Below are 15,428 nucleotides of genomic sequence, written 5' to 3'. Positions count from 1 at the left end.
TAGTACTTCCTTTGTCGCCATTGTGTTGTGTGCTTTGTGCATGTGTTGCGGTTGCAATATCCAACGGCGCTGCAGCCACGCGGTGCCTTGGTTGCTTGGGTTGGGACAGAGAGAAGAGACCGACTCTAATCTGACGGAGATTCGGGGGCTGGGTGGTGCCAGTCCAGTCCAAGGGGAGGAGGAGGGTGCGAGCCTAGGAGCTGAGCATCCAGGTTGACTTTTGCGGCAATCTGTTTGGCAAATGGCAGCCCTTGGGCCTGTCTCAACTTGTCGACTGCCACTAGATGTGACGCCAGCCCGTGCTTCCGCCGTAGAAAACGTCTCTGCTGTCTGTGGCCTTCCATCCATCTCACTTCACAACACGAGGTGATGAGGCCCGTGTGCTGTTCTGGCTGGTTGCTCTTCTTTCTCTTGCTGCTTCTTCTGAAGCCATTTCAAGTGCGACTTTGCTCTGTGCCACTGACACTTCTGAGGCTCAGGACGTGGAGCCGGCCCTTGACAACAGACAATGCATCTTAGCGCATCGCATCGGCGGATGAGGTGTACGAACTGGCGGGAGACGGATGACTCCCATTTGCTTCACCGTCCAATCCAGCACGAACCGCAGGCACGTAGCTGCTCTAGGCGGCCGCTTGTCGACTGCAGGTAATGGATGTCTGGTTCTCGTCACAGCTGCACACCGGAACGCATGTGCATATGCCTCGTTTTGCTAACGTCCAGGATCCGTATCTAAGATAACGCGGCTGTTCAGAGGCCCTCTTCCGCATCGCATGGGATTCTTAATTGTGAGCATAGCCCTGAACGGCTGTGATGTCGTCGTAGTTTTGGCAGCTCAAAAGAGCTCCATCATCCATGGGACGGCATCTCTCAGTCGCGTGCTGCCAAACTGCCATTGGCCTACGGACAGCAGGGATCATGGCCCCTGCGCCAATGTAGTGCAGCCAACTACTCCGTAGACACTACGTAGTACGCAAGACGAGACGAAGCGTTGGGTCGCCCACCCACCACCTAGCAGCGTATGGCGTGAGAGCTTGTGGGAAGCGTCAGCTCGCCCGTAGCGACGAGACTCTGACGACGACCGATCAGTGCAGTAAGGATGGCGTGCTATCTCTGCAGGCTATTCCGTCAAGTACAGTAGTCTACTGGGCAGAGCCAGGCGCGTCAGATATTAAGGACTAACGGTACCCGTACCGGTACGTGGCAGTATATGAAAGATAGGGCGACATGAAGACGAGCAGGTTGTGAGAGCCGTCGTCAGCGCGATGCGGGCTGATGTGCTGCAGGGTATCGCATAGTGTGGCAGTCGCGAGGCCAGGTGCCGCATAGAGATGTATAGTAGGACGGCGGCGACATGGGACAAGTTCGGCCGTCTCGATACGTAGCCGGCGGACGATCCGTGGTGGGCATACCGGGGCTGCGAATGTGCGATTTGCGATTGGCCCATGGGAATCTGCCTCCACGTTTCAAGACGGGGCTGCTGCAAGCCGGGATATCGAGATGCGTCGAAGGAGTAGTGACTGGCAGCATGGGATGGGATAGAGTAGCCCGGATGCTGGATGGCGTCGTATCGCAGCGGCAGTGATGGATCATGGTTGCGGTGGCATGTAGTCAGCTTGCCGTGGAGGAGGGGATGAAGGGACGAAAGGGGGGAGGGACGGAGGGCGGGCGGGCGAAGGAAGAGGCTCTGATGCACTGCCAGAGTCTAGAGCCTAGCGAAGAGCAGAGATGGCTTTGATCGATCCGGGATATGTCGACGGTCAAGGGGACGCAAAGACGCTAGTAAGTTCAGACTTGAAAGGTGCCTGTTGCTTCATAGATTGATGGGAAGGGTACGTGTCGTAAGTAGATGGTTTTGCTGCGTGTCCGCACAAAAGTACTCTCTGTAAGGTGCAAATGTTGTAAGTAGATGAGTTTACGGACGGCGGGGGGGATGGGAGATGGGGCCACCATAGAATCAGATGGGATCCGTCGTGCTGCATGAGGTGAGGTTCAGACTTCGATCCAGGTCCTGTATCCGTAGCGTACCAAGTCGATGCTGTGTGTGGCGGAATCTAGGCCAAGGAGTCCAGGTCGAAGTCGAGAATGAGGTCCATGGGCATGGCATGTCCATGTTCAAGGCCCCAGCTCAGATGCCGGTTCCAACTTATCGAAGCTTCGAAGGGGGGTTGGCGCGCTGGTCCATGTCGAAGTGGCGCCGTGGCTTGGCTGATGGGTCGAAGATTGAGTTGGGGGGTTCACAACTTTACAAGTGACAAAGGTGAGTGGGCAAAAATGGAGAGTACGGAGACTCTGCATACGGCTGTTTGTTCGGATACATAATTAACACATAACACGCCTATGTGCCTACTACACTAAGACGAAGATGAGGTCAACTCAAAGATCGGGCTTTGAGGGTCGAACCGGGTGGAAGGGGCTACTTCTCCCGCTGCCTGCCAAGTCCAACCGTTCTCTCCGTCCATACCTACCTACAGGAAGTCCTTTCCTTCCTTTGGGGGGCCGGGCAGTGGTGGGACGACAAGAGGTGGGACGTCTCCTTCCGTGGGCCGGCGCCCGCCGTCCGTCATCCGTCGTCTCCATGCCCAAGGTACCGATACGTCGCATCCACCTCATGGAGGCACGCCGTACCCAAGGGCCTTGGAGTTTGGTGCCTGAGAGAGGGACGTCTCTTCTCGCTGGACCTGCCTTCCCTCCCAAGTTCCCATGGCTGAAATCAACACAAACCCTCACGAGGATCACGAAACGGAGTTGGGCCGGGCGAGGCTCCCCTTTCTGTCTTGCTCCTGGAACATTCTTAGCCTCCACTATCAGTACGGAGTATACATGGACAATAATACGGACAAGTCTGTTACGGGCCACGGTAGAGCAAGGTGAGGGGCAAAGTGGTGCAGGGGTCGTGACTATACTTGGACGTGTCTCCTGAGTCCTGAACATGGTGGGATGGGGTAAGAAGCTCAGAATAACTCACCTAATCACACGGCAATTGCCACGGACTCTATGGCTAGAGTCTAACTAATTTACGTTCTTATTTTGTTCCAAGAAAAGCCCATGGTGAATAATCGCAGTCTCGCGGCATGAAAGGCCATATTGCAAAAAAAAAAAAAAAAAAAAAAAAAAAAAAAAAAAAAAAAAAAAAAAAAAAAAAAAAAAAAAAAAAAAAAAATAAAAAAAAAACCACAAAAAAAAAAAAAAAAAAAAAAAAAAAAAAAAAAAAAAAAAAAAAAAAAAAAAAACATAACCATGACGACTTGCAATAAACCACAGTGGCGATAGCTAGCATCTTCCTTCAAACAAGATGTCTTGATACAGGGCATTTCCCTCTCTATAGAACCAACCAGTATGTCATTTGTCCCATCTTTGGCCATCCCATCAGCACATCGGTCGATTGAATCCTTCATTTCGACCACGTATCTGTAGAGGCTACGCAAGTGTGCACAGGACACAAGGCACACACATACGCACTCTCTACAATTTACTTTGACCACAATAGACATGACACACATGCCTTGCCGTTAGTCGAGCCCAGTCAGTCAGCCTACGGAGCTAGTGCCACCGTGAAGGGGAAGCAACCTGGACAAAAAGTGAAGGACGTTGACGAGACGAAGAACATGACAAAGTATCCGTCCGAGGCAGGTGCAAGATGGAAGGAAGCCTGAGGATGGAGACCTCGACCTGGGTACGTCCCCCGCCCCTTCCATTCTCCTCCTGTGCTCCGCGAGGTGGCTCTTTCCCTTCCCTTCTGTTCACGATGACAGAGAAAAGATACGTACCTGCTCCCCTGGGTGTGATGGAAGGAGGAAGGAGGAAGGTGTGGACTCTCTGGGTTTGAAGGTGGGTCTAAAGTCTCCACCCAAGAAGCTGCAGATGTTTCAGCTGATGTCCACTCCTCTTGTCGTTGGAGACAGCAATGGAACGTTGGGCGAAAGACTCAGGAACACCTTCAACGGTCACCCCAGCTCCCTCCGACCTCCTCACGCTTCTCTACCATCCCCCAGTCATCATCGTCTTTTACACTTCTCTGTGATGGAAGGCTTGTCTCGCTTTGCCCAATCTTGTCCAGCTTGCAGCGGATAACCTCAGCTTCCGGCCGCCGCACACGGGACGAAAGATCCAAAATCTGTGAGGTCCGCGAGACGGAAACCAAGATTCCACACGCCACCAGCTGCACTATGTGACTATGTACCTATGGCACTTTTACTTTAGGATAAAACGGCCATCGCAAAACGTCCAAAGGGAAACAAGCTTGCGTCGGGGCCATAAGACGCCAGAACAATATCGGCGTGCGATGCGAGATTGTCAGAAGACCAGACGCTGGCTTGACACGCCGAAGCACCCGCAGATGCAGAGTCTCGAGCTCCTTTCCCCCTTCAGATCCCCCTTCAGAGGGCTCAGTCCTAGCTTGACGGAATACGGCATGCTCCAGCAGCGTTTCTACTCGTTCCGCTACCGTCTCTGATCCTGCCCGTTGCTGGCGGAAGCATCAGAATCAGCAACAGCAGCTGACAAGTGTCATCGCATCGTCCATCATCACCGATCATCATCTCGAGCGACCAATAGCCCACACTAGCCAGCTGTTTGCTGACCGACCAAGGTCTGGACCGGCTCCGATCAAGCAATGACTAGCTCTCCCGCTCTGTCGCCCCCTCTGTTCCGCGTTCTTCTTCCGCCCTCTTCCCAAGTTTGCTGCACGCTTCGCTGACGAAAGTCGGTGAGCACAGGCACCCATCGCACACGTTGCGAGATGCGCCGGATCGTGGCCAGTCCTGCCACTAAAGACGATGGGTGCCACCTAGCGCCTTTTCCATGGCCTCAAGTAAGTTGTCTTGGTAGCAGCTCAGGTCCCTCAAGCTTGGCTTCCGCGAAGAAGATGAGTTGACGGAGAGGGATGCGACGCAAACTCGGCCCACGGAAGCTTGGGTCGACAAGGTCTAGCTCCAGGGCGCACCCGGAAACCATGGGCACCGGTACCGACACCAGCTTCATCTAGTTTTTTACCCTCATTTCTACGACACAGTAAGGAAAAACTAAGCGCCTGCCCGCCCTACGACGCTATCAAGCTACGGACGACACGTCTTCGTCTGAGAGGCTTGATTAGTGGATGCTGTTCCTAGCTCTTCGCCTTCGACACCTTACCCTTCGGCCTCGGGCCCGAGGCCTCTACGCAAAGATACCCGGAGACGGACGAGACAGGACTCAGCTGTCTCCAGGCCCTCTGTGGCCGCCGACAGACCAGCCCGCCAAACTCCAAAGCCAGCCCAGGTCAACAACCTCTGACAAGGACTGCTGCAGGGCGATATCCCTGCGCCGATCATCTCGAAGCGACAACCTCTCGAGCTTGCACCCTCAGACCCCGGTCTCGAGTGATTTACAATGGTTTCATCTCAACTTTTATCCTCTGCACTAACGCCATCATGATACGAAAAAAGACTCGGGACCTATTCCAGTGCCACTCATCCAAGCCACTGCCACTTGTCGCTGTCATTTGCCAGCACGAGCTTCACACCATCTCCAGTTTTCCGTCTATCTCCCTTCTTCGCGGATCTTTCTGGTGGCCCCAAGAGTTCGAACGACGAGGGGACGAGGAGTATTCTTCAGCGGCCTGTTCCTTGCGACTACGACGCTGGAAGTGTTGTGGACCGACGCCGTCCCAAATTCTGCTTACGGCCATGTGCCATTGCACACACGTTGCAGAGGCGGCGCCTTGCTAACCCCCGTCGGTGCCCGAATCACAAAATATTCCGCGAGACCAACATGGCCCGTATGCACCAGTACGTGCGAGCGGTCGGCAGAGGCGTGTCAGGTGCCTGCAGTGGAAGGCCGCTAACGTTAAGGTTAACCAACCTTGGTCTGGTTACGCCTGGCCTACTGCGTGCTCTTTACGTACTTGGCTCGACACAGTGCAAATGCCTTGGTCAATGATAGCGAGGCATGCGGTGTTCCTCGAAGGCTTTGAGGCGTGTCTCAAAGCCATTGAGCATACCAAAAAGGTGTTTGAAGGCCTCAGATGCCAAATGAGGCTTATGGCTATGGCTATGGCGGCATGCACGACACGACAAGTCAACTCATGTTTTGCCCCGTCCTTTGCGGTCGGCTCGTCGACATTGACCATCCGTCACCAGCATGGTTGCAGATTAGCGAGTCAGGCAGGCAGACAGTCATCCGTGGTGATGAGCCGAATGCTTGAGCAAGCGAACTCGATCTACCGGACCGCCCTCGGTCGGTTCAGCCGCTATCTCATCCCCCACAAGATCCTCCAATTTCCGTCCGCGCCTTGAGACAAACGCCGCTGCCGAATATAGAAGACTGAGAGCTTCCATCGAAGGGCCCGTGGGCACAACAAGCAGCAAGTCACCTGTCTGGGGCCTCTGGGGCAACATTGTTTGTTTCATTCTTTTCGTATTCTGGAAGCTGAGAGTGCTCTTCGCTAAGCCCTTTGACCAAAATTGTGACTGCTTGAGACAAAAACAACATCGGGTTTCCCTTTCGAGTCAGTCGGTCGTAACGTCGTAGCGTTGCTGTGCGTCTCACAGCAACGGTTTGAGAGAGAGAGCCTGTTCATTCGACCATCAGACTTTTCTTCTCTTTCTCTCCATTGTCATTTGCCCCTTGCGTCAACCGCCCGAGGCAATTTCAGACGTGGTGGACAGATGTAACTCCATCTGTTCCCCGTCGGTCTTTCTCGACTTTCCCATCCGGCGTTATAGTCTCACATGTGTCATCGTCTGATGGCGAAACCGAAAAGTTGGGAGGCGGGCCACGAGAGACAAGACTCGAGAGAGGAAAGGGGATGGAGGGCACGTCCGATCGCACACCTACCTGTGCTCCTAAACTTCTTCTTCTTCTTCTCTTTACCTTCGCATCGGCGGCCTGAAGAGGCCAGGGATCAGGGCACCTTTCGGCGTGCAGTCTGAACTTTGAATCTGTCCAGTATGGCGAAAAAACAAAACGGACCACAGAAATATGCCTTGATTGATCTGTGACAACCACACACATCCTTCTTGAAGAGATGACGATGGTGGGTTGGTCCGTGAGTGAAGATGAAGGTGGCGAATCCGAATAAGAGACGACATGTGCAACTGTCCTTGTCTCCTCTTCCCTGGTCCATGGGACGCCGAGAGCTCCCCGAACACACTCGCACTGGTGGGCCCCCCAAACTTCCGGACGCAAAGGCCCGGGTTGACTACACTACCCTCACGGGTCCGGCCACCCGTGAAATTTGCGGGTCACGGGCTGGCCATGAACACGGAATCGCGATATTGTGTAGTCCCGGGCGGTGTTGGTTGACTACAACTTTGGAGTATTAATTTGTTCGGCCTGTTGCCTAGATATTTCCAAGCCAGGGCAATCGTGTATCGAGGCTTTTCATTGGCCTGCGCCCAGTTGTAATAGAAAAAGACCTACCTAGGTTTGATTAGCGCCTCACGTAAGATTCTGGAGGAATAGGAGAAGAAGCAAGCACCGAACAATCCGTACAACGTGACTTAAGATCAATATGTTTTTCCCATGTTTCTTGCAACATTACAATTGATGGGTAGATGTAGGTGAACCTACTTTAACTGCGACGCGATCATTGTCATTCGTGGGTTGTTGCGGCCCATCATGTCCCTTGGAGAGCACAGCCAAAACAGAGATACGCACCCTAGCACCACAGCATCAACATCCAACGAAATGACGACGTCAAGCTCCAATTCATCACCAAAGGGTGATCCGTATCCGATTCCGGATCTTCCGCCGGGCACAACGATGCGCCTCAACATCGTCATCCTCTTCATGGGCTCGCGCGGCGACCTCCAGCCCTCCCTGGTCGTCGCCAAGCTCCTGCAGCGCCGTCATGGCCACCGCGTCCGCATCGCGAGCCACCCGCCGTACCGCGCCGCCGTCGAGGCCGCGGGGGTCGGGTTCTACGGGATCGGCAGGACGGACATCAAGACCATGATGGAGAGGCGGTTGCTTCCGCGGAAGGAGCTGAATGCGCTGGTGCCTGTGATCCGGGAGGAGTTTCGGGAGATGGGGGAGAGGTGGTGGGGGGCTTGCGTTGATGGGTTTGGGTTTGATCACGATGGTGAGGATGGGGTTGATGGAGGAAGAGGAGGAGGAGGAGGAGGAGAGGAGAGGGGAGCGTTTGTGGCGGATTTGGTCATGTCTACGATGCATGTGTATAACCAGACGTCTGCGGCGGCGAGGCTGGGTGTGCCGTTGCACCTGTTTGGGATGAACCCGAGGATTTTCTCGAGGGAGGTACCGCATTCGCAGGCTGGGTGGGCTTTGAAGGGGCCTAGTCGGTGGAAGAATGTTTTGTCCTGGTGGGTGCAGGATTTTATGTGAGTATTTTCCTATTCTTCTTCTCTCCCCTTTCCAGTTCTTTTCTTCTCGATATTTTGTTTCCCATGCTTTGTTCTGGGTCATTCCCCCTTTTGGGTTGGGCATATCATCACATTATCAGAGGAGCTACGGCAGGACGAAGTGATACCTCAGAAGGGAGAGGGCTCCTTCTATGTTCTTAAACTAACACACGACAAGGTTCCTTGAAGCGATGAAATCCGTCATCAACGACGTCCGCGTCAACGTGATGGGCCTGGAGAACATGTCCCCCGCCTGGTGGCTGAGCCAGTACAACAGGATGAACGTCCCCTGCACGTACCTCTGGTCGCCGAGGCTGCTCCCGAAGCCAAGTGACTGGGCGGACAACATCGACGTCGCGGGTTTCGTATTCGAGGACGTGCCGTCAGAGTATATGCCGTCTCCGGAGCTGGTTGCGTTCCTGGAGGCGGACCCGGAGACGCCGCCGGTGTATATCGGGTTCGGGAGCATGTCGTTTGCGAATGCGCAGGACGTGTTTGAGGGGATCTTTGAGGCGGTGAGGAGGGTTGGTGTCAGGGCTGTTGTTGGGAAGGGGTGGTCTAACCTTGTTAAGGAAGATATTGGACGCGTGAGGAATGGAGACGATGAGAGTCAAGGGGGCAGCATCGGCGGGAATAGAGACATGACACACATCTTCATCCTCGACGAGGCGCCGCACGCGTGGCTGTTCCCCCGGGTCAGGGCCGTGGTGTGTCACGGGGGAAGCGGGACGACGGCCATGGCGCTCCGGAGCGGGCGGCCTACGCTCGTGGTGCCCGTTGCCGGGGACCAGCCGTTTTGGGGCACGAGGATCCACGCTGTCGGGTGCGGGCCGGAGGCAAAGTACGGGTTGGCGGAGATGAACAGCCAGAGGTTCGAGGAAGGGCTGAGGGAGCTTCTGAAGCCGGGGTATGCGGCTGCCGCGGAGAGGTTTGCGGATACTGTGAAGAGGGAGAGACCTGGGGAGGAGGTTTGTGTTGAGAAGGTGCTTGAGACGGTTGGGGTTTATGAGAGGGAGGGGAGGTGTGTTGTTTATGGTGGACGGCCTGCTGTTTGGAGGGTAGCTTCGACGGGGAAGGAAGAGGGAGGGGAGAGGAAGTTGTCTGCTGTTGCGGCGCATGTTCTTGTTGAGAGTGGGAGGGTTAGGAGGGAGGATTTGAAGGTGTTGGAGGTGGTCAAGTGGCCTGATTTGACGGGGCCTGGGGATCCGGTGACGGGGTTGGTTCTCGGGATGCAAAAGGCGTTTGGGAGCGTTGCTACGGATGGGAGGACGGGGAGATGGGGAAGATTAGGTCTTCATGTTTTGAGAGGTGAGTTTGGCTGCTTTCTCGTGGCTTCCATGATGCTGTTGTATATCACTCATATGGTTGAGACTATGACTGACTATTGGTATCCAAAGCTCCCCTCACGATCCTGGCCGCCGTGGCGTTTGGCCTCTTCAACCTACTCGACTTCATCCTCTACAAACTCGCCTCGCCTTTCGAGCCGAAGCTCTACGCGAGTAACCCGCGGCTGTACTCCTACCCGCGCATGCTCTGCTTCCTCCTATTCGCGCCCTTTGTCGAGCTAGCTTCCGTCGTGACGCAGCCTGCGCGTTTCCTGGCGGGTAGAAGAGAGGGAGAAGGAAAGGGGGGCAGAAGAAGAAGCTTACCAAGAGTGATCCTCGAGGTGCCGCTCGCGCTTCTGAGGGTGCTTTTGGCGCTGGTCAATGTTCTTGTTGGCGGGTTGGGTATCACACTTCGGCAGCTGGAGCTTTTTTGTGCGAGGGCTATGGGGGAGAGACCTGTGGGGGATGTTGTTGCCGAGGCGAGGATTCGGCAGGGGAGGGTTGAGGCGGAGGAGTTGAAGGTCGAGGGAGTTGAGAGTGGGAGGGATTTGATTGGGGATATTGTTAGGAGGTGGGATGAGAGGAAGAAGGCTTGAGTAGCTGCTGTTAATACTGTACAATAATGTGGTCACTTTGCGATCGAGATTCAGGGTGAGCGGATAGTTCTTTGGGCTGGTAGGATGGGTATCAGGACCTCTTCCGGTGGCTGGAGTCGAGTTACACTGTTAAGATATTTGTTAATGGAAAGAAACTTCGGGTTGACGGCAAGCCTGTGGCGGATACATCTAGCCTGTTCCGTTGCACAAAGGTTCATCTGATTCTCTAAAAGGGGGCGTGTAAGCAGAGGATACCTTCTAAAGGATACGAATATTCTCCGATACATGCCACGTCGTGTCACGGGGCTTGCATCTACCGTATTGCGGACAGCCGGCGCCCCGGGCCACGTCAACTTCTTGTGTTGCCAGCCATGGGGTAAGGCGAGGTAAGTTTTGGTAGGCTGGTAGGATAGCTGCGTGCGTGACGTGTACGATTTCGGGATGTTTTTTCCTTCTTTCTTACGGCATCTTGACCGTGCAGGCGGCTTGCTGCGTGCGGTTGTGAGACGTGATCGATGTGTATATCGGGTTTGGTTTGGGGAGCGTTTGATCGTATCTGTCGGTCAGCCGTTCTTCCCGCCGGGCATTTATCATGTTTAAATCTGTAGTTGGATTCAGTCCAGGGTGGTACTCCCCAGCGATGTGTTATTCATCTAATATTATTCCCTTCGCAAGGTATTTCGATTGATTCTAAGATTAATCTTGGAAGCTCTCGTCTCCAGATTTCTCAAGGCGTTGATGGCGGTGGCCTCAGCAGTAACTGTATGGCCTCAGGGGTGGGTAAAATCGTAGTGAAGGGTCGGGACACGTCAAGGAGGTTCGATTGACAATAAAGGTGTTTTGTGAAACTTCAGCTAGCCAATACGATAGCTTGCCACCACCAGTCATGATAGTTCCCGTGTAAAATTGATTTGTTTGGATGAACGTCCTGCACATGAACACGTTGGTCTCAAGTCCTCCTCTTTTCATCCTCACAAAAGCACAAACAATATGAAGCGAACTGAGAAAGAGTTGCACCTTGAAATAAGTCTATTCCGAACTTGAAGTACTTCTGAGCCCTTGGAATAGTGAAATCAAAAATTCGCGGTAGAGTTGACCACTCCCAAGAGAGATCGCTGCGAACTTCATAAATCCTAAAGCCGATTCCTCTATGGCTGAAGTCCGTGGAACCTTGACTTCGGGTCTTGTCACGCCAAGTCGCTCGGAGAACAACTTGGAATGACCGTAGGTTTACACAATCAAATGCAGATCTCGTGAGATTTCGCGCGCTCTATCTCATTTCTGCCTATGGCCGTGGGAAAGCTGATTCCCTATGTTCCGGAGCCACATGACCAATTGCTCGACTTGCAGGAGGCCATGCGCCAAATTGAAGAGGACAGCCTGTTCTTGAACACTGTTCTTGAACATTAGTTTTTCAAACACTGGTACACATTTTTGGTAGTAATTCTACACTATTTACCAGTGAACTTGAATTCTCAAAAACCATTCCAGGGTTGAAGCGATGGAAATGATTGCATAAAGGGGTTATGTATGTAGCAGATATTAGGCACTCCCCCACCTACCACCTTCGGCGATGACGCCTGCAGTGCTTAGCGCGACTCCATGCGCTCCATGCGATCGCTCACGAAGCTTCCGCCGCCGGCTTGTGCCTTCAGATCAACTCAGCGTCGAATTTTCCACCCAACCTGCTTGAAAATACATATCTCTAGAGAGAAGGCCTACGCGATGACCGCGTCTCTTCTCGCCTCTCAATTCCCAAGACGAAGACGCGGTCCATTTGGCTGACCCCAATGACGCAACCACCGCCATCAGTGAGTCTTGCGGTCACTACACCAAGAACCGTCGCTTATTAACCAGTTTCTTTGCAGACACCTACACCTCGTCGATTTCTGCTTTCCAAGAAACCTCCAGGATCGCAACAACAGACACCAGGCAGCGGCCCGCCCGTCTTCGCCGGCAGCCAGCGCTTCCAGCCCACGCCCCGCTTCGCCCCTCCGTCATCGACTCAGCGACCTCCCGCGACGCCCGTGTTCCCTGGTTCACTTCGACCGTCGAGACACCGAGACCCGATCCACGATCTTCTGGATAGTTCCCCGACAGATGCGCCCGTCTCGGCGACGCGATCGACGCGAGGAGCTGGGACGCAGAGGCAGAATCTTAGGATTGACATCGACTCTGACGTCGGTAGCGATTCGCCGACAGAGGACCAGGATGAGCTGCCGCCAATGGTCGTCGCGGTGAGCGATTCGATCGAGATTGATTCGGAGCCGCCTAGTGTTTTATACAGCGAGAGTGAGGAGAGGACACCAAAGAGGAGAAGGATTTCGGTCTCGCCAGCATTGAGCTGGCAGGAGGAGCCCAAGGAAGACGTTGCCATGGGATACGAAGAGGAAGAGCTTCTCCCTGAAGAAAGCGGATACGGTGACGAGCAGCTGCCAGATGCGAATGATGAGCTTCCCTTCCGCGAGGGTGTGCCCAAGACTGAGGACGACTTGGTTGTTCCTAAGCGCGCTGCAGGAGACCCAGTCAAGACGCAGCCGACCTTTCATCGCGCCCCTCGTTTCAAGCCGTCTGAATCCGAAGTCATTCGACAGGAAGGCCTACCGGAGGCGTTCTCTCCACAGCGGCGAGGCGCAAAGTACGTCGCTGGGGGCCTCGCGGCAGAGCTGCAGACTTGGCTGGCAGAGGTCAAGGGCTGGACGGGCGGTGACCGTCCGGCTGACCTAGTCATGAGCATTGTTGTTGACGAAGTTCGTCATGGAAACAGAATGTACCTTGTTCGGGGACGAAGGATCATGGGCGACGGGGATGTAAGAGAAGAGATTGCGGCGCGGCTTATGCTGGCTGGGGAGGGACAGTTGACGGGCCTGGGACACAAGGCTCCTGTCGTCGTGGGTAGTGTCATTGCGATTTCCCAGCCTGCGTGGGAAATTGAGCTACAAGATGGTAGATGGATCGTCGCCTGCGACTGGGCGGTCTCGTAGAAGAATTGGCATACAACTGAATACACACCAGCAACGTTGATCGCTGCACTTTGCAAATGGACTGACTTTGTGAAAACATTTCTTTGCAGTACAGCCTCGAAAGTATATTACAAAAAGCTATGGCCTACAACTTCAGTCAAGCCGAATCTTTACTTCTCGCTCGAAAATTTTCTGCTTCTTTGCTTTCTTTCTATTTATCTGTGTGTTTACCAAGGTCCATTTCCAATCATCAGCCGGATATTGACTCCTTCCGGTATCCCAGGACGATCATAAGGAGCTCGCCCCGCTGGATGCATAAAACGTTCAAATGCATGTACCCGTATCACCTCAAACCTCAGGTGGCATACCGTCCAAGATCCACTTTTACTCGGCATCTCATTAGACCTTGAAGGCCATCAAAAAAAGATACGTCGATTGAAGCGAGAATACCGCACCCGTGAATAAGAAATCTTTACGAGGTAAAATGTCTCGCAAATAATCACAGCATCATTCGACATCATGACGTGGCTGGCCCTCCGATCAGCCGCCTTTGCGCGGGTGCCAGCTGCAACGACGTGCCGGTCGGGCGCCCGATTCTACTCCGGCGCAACGACCGGCGCCGGCCGCGTCTCGGACCCGCTCCGGATCCTCTTCTGCGGCTCGGACAACTTCAGCTGCGCGGCGCTGACCGCGCTGACCGCGGAAGGGAAGCGAAACCCGGAACTGATTGAGTCGCTGGAAGTCGTTGTTCGGCCGAGCAAGCCGTCGGGGAGAGGGATGAAAAATGTTCGTGAGGGTATGTGGGCGCTTTCTAGACTCTCATGAGGTTGATGACTGTGGATGATTAATGTGAGCTGACAACTGGCAATAGTTCCGTTGAAGACCCTCGCTCAGCAACTCAGTTTGCCGATTCACGTGAGAGACACGTTTACCAAGTGGCAGGTATTGCGGCTCCTCTTTCCCATCATCAAGTGCCATCAAACTGACGCACGCAGCCACCTAGCGACTTCAATCTCATCATTGCCGTCTCTTTTGGTCTTTTCGTGCCGCCGAGATTACTCAAGATGGCAAAGTACGGAGGGTTAAACGTTCACCCATCACTACTCCCAGAGTGAGTTCTCATCCACGTTTGCATCCCCATCGTCACACAGCCCTCTCAACCACCAAATTCTCCAGCTTCCGCGGTCCCGCGCCCCTCCAACATACGCTTCTACAAGGGCGCACGCACACAGGCATCACGCTTCAGACCCTAGATCACAAAGACTTCGATCACGGTGACATTCTGGCTCAGACGCCGCTTCCAGGCATCCCGATCCCGGAAAACTGCAGCACGCAGCAGCTGCTCGACATTATCACGCCGCCGGCCGCCGAGATGCTCGTCGACGGTCTACATCGAGGTCTCCACGTCCCTCCGCACGTGAACGTCGGCTGGAAACAATCCACTGGGGGTTTCATGGAGGACTCATTCGGAGCACCTCCGCACGCGCCGAAGATCACAAACCACGACCGCTGGATTGCTTGGTCGAAGTGGACCGCCGACGACATTGCGACGCGGCAGCGCGTGCTGGGCGGCGTGTGGTCCTCTGCAATCAGCCAGACCACGGGCACAGAGAAGAGGATTAAGTTGGGACGGGTGGACTCCGTACCCCTCGAGGATATGCCTGAGAATATTAAGCAGTTTAACAGACGATTGAGGGGGTATAGGAAAGACCGAATAATTGCAGACGATGCCTCACCGGAGGATGACAAGAAGATGAAGTTTGCCAATTGGATTCAGGGGAGGCAAGACAGGTGTTGGAAAGTGCTTCAGCGTGCCTTTTTTGAGCACGAGGACGGGAAGAGCATTTTGATTCCCCTTGTTGAGGGCGACAAGGTCCTCAAGGTCTCGACCATGATTGTCGAGGGCTCGGTGGAACGTACTGCTGTGAGCGCCATTAAGAGCTTCGCCGTAGTCGGAGATGACTACAATAACGGCTTTACTGGAAGGCGTTCGGAATTCACTCTTGTCCCCTTTTAGATATCAGTGTTGTAGGTGTACGATAGGAAAATGCAGTGACGGGGTTGATCACTGTTCCTTTGGAACTATTACAAACTGATCATCTTTCCGTATGTTAGGCGAGATTCCTGACTAGGCTAGTGAACAGGGAGTCGCGATAACATATTATTATGGTTCCTGGCGCCTTGCTACGTAGTAAACTCCAGGTC

General features: G+C 54.0%; 7 protein-coding genes across 7 annotated transcripts; 5 read left to right on the top strand and 2 right to left on the bottom strand.

Moving 5' to 3' along the window:
* Positions 1 to 1,168: 1,168 nt before the first annotated feature.
* Positions 1,169 to 1,590, bottom strand: CCOS01_06073 (uncharacterized protein; the record flags this gene model as incomplete). Its single annotated transcript, XM_060454245.1, has 2 exons — positions 1,169 to 1,277; positions 1,379 to 1,590. The coding sequence occupies 2 exons, from the start codon at positions 1,588 to 1,590 to the stop codon at positions 1,169 to 1,171; spliced, it is 321 nt and encodes a 106-aa protein (XP_060316017.1).
* A 2,073-nt stretch (positions 1,591 to 3,663) lies between these two features.
* Positions 3,664 to 4,071, top strand: CCOS01_06072 (uncharacterized protein; the record flags this gene model as incomplete). Its single annotated transcript, XM_060454244.1, has 1 exon — positions 3,664 to 4,071. A coding segment is annotated over one exon (408 nt), but the record flags the coding sequence as incomplete, so codon positions are not given.
* A 769-nt stretch (positions 4,072 to 4,840) lies between these two features.
* On the bottom strand, positions 4,841 to 5,309 carry CCOS01_06071 (uncharacterized protein; the record flags this gene model as incomplete). The annotated part of the gene is made up of 2 exons (XM_060454243.1): positions 4,841 to 5,000; positions 5,131 to 5,309. 2 exons carry the CDS (start codon positions 5,307 to 5,309, stop codon positions 4,841 to 4,843), a joined length of 339 nt encoding a protein of 112 aa, XP_060316015.1.
* A 99-nt stretch (positions 5,310 to 5,408) lies between these two features.
* On the top strand, positions 5,409 to 5,705 carry CCOS01_06070 (uncharacterized protein; the record flags this gene model as incomplete). Its single annotated transcript, XM_060454242.1, has 1 exon — positions 5,409 to 5,705. The coding sequence occupies one exon, from the start codon at positions 5,409 to 5,411 to the stop codon at positions 5,703 to 5,705; it is 297 nt and encodes a 98-aa protein (XP_060316014.1).
* Positions 5,706 to 7,596: 1,891 nt separating this feature from the next.
* Positions 7,597 to 10,260, top strand: CCOS01_06069 (glycosyltransferase family 28 domain-containing protein; the record flags this gene model as incomplete). The annotated part of the gene is made up of 3 exons (XM_060454241.1): positions 7,597 to 8,318; positions 8,518 to 9,647; positions 9,737 to 10,260. 3 exons carry the CDS (start codon positions 7,597 to 7,599, stop codon positions 10,258 to 10,260), a joined length of 2,376 nt encoding a protein of 791 aa, XP_060316013.1.
* A 1,790-nt stretch (positions 10,261 to 12,050) lies between these two features.
* CCOS01_06068 (uncharacterized protein) lies at positions 12,051 to 13,244 on the top strand (the record flags this gene model as incomplete). The annotated part of the gene is made up of 2 exons (XM_060454240.1): positions 12,051 to 12,071; positions 12,129 to 13,244. The coding sequence occupies 2 exons, from the start codon at positions 12,051 to 12,053 to the stop codon at positions 13,242 to 13,244; spliced, it is 1,137 nt and encodes a 378-aa protein (XP_060316012.1).
* A 498-nt stretch (positions 13,245 to 13,742) lies between these two features.
* Positions 13,743 to 15,240, top strand: CCOS01_06067 (formyl transferase; the record flags this gene model as incomplete). The annotated part of the gene is made up of 4 exons (XM_060454239.1): positions 13,743 to 14,019; positions 14,095 to 14,165; positions 14,219 to 14,334; positions 14,400 to 15,240. The coding sequence occupies 4 exons, from the start codon at positions 13,743 to 13,745 to the stop codon at positions 15,238 to 15,240; spliced, it is 1,305 nt and encodes a 434-aa protein (XP_060316011.1).
* Between the last annotated feature and the right edge of the window lie 188 nt (positions 15,241 to 15,428).

Source organism: Colletotrichum costaricense (genome assembly GCF_030867565.1).
Source record: "Colletotrichum costaricense strain IMI 309622 chromosome Unknown Scaffold_5.1, whole genome shotgun sequence".
Taxonomy (NCBI): Eukaryota; Fungi; Ascomycota; class Sordariomycetes; order Glomerellales; family Glomerellaceae; genus Colletotrichum; species Colletotrichum costaricense.
Note: the sequence above shows the minus strand (reverse complement) of the source record. Positions and strands in the feature narration are given on the sequence as shown.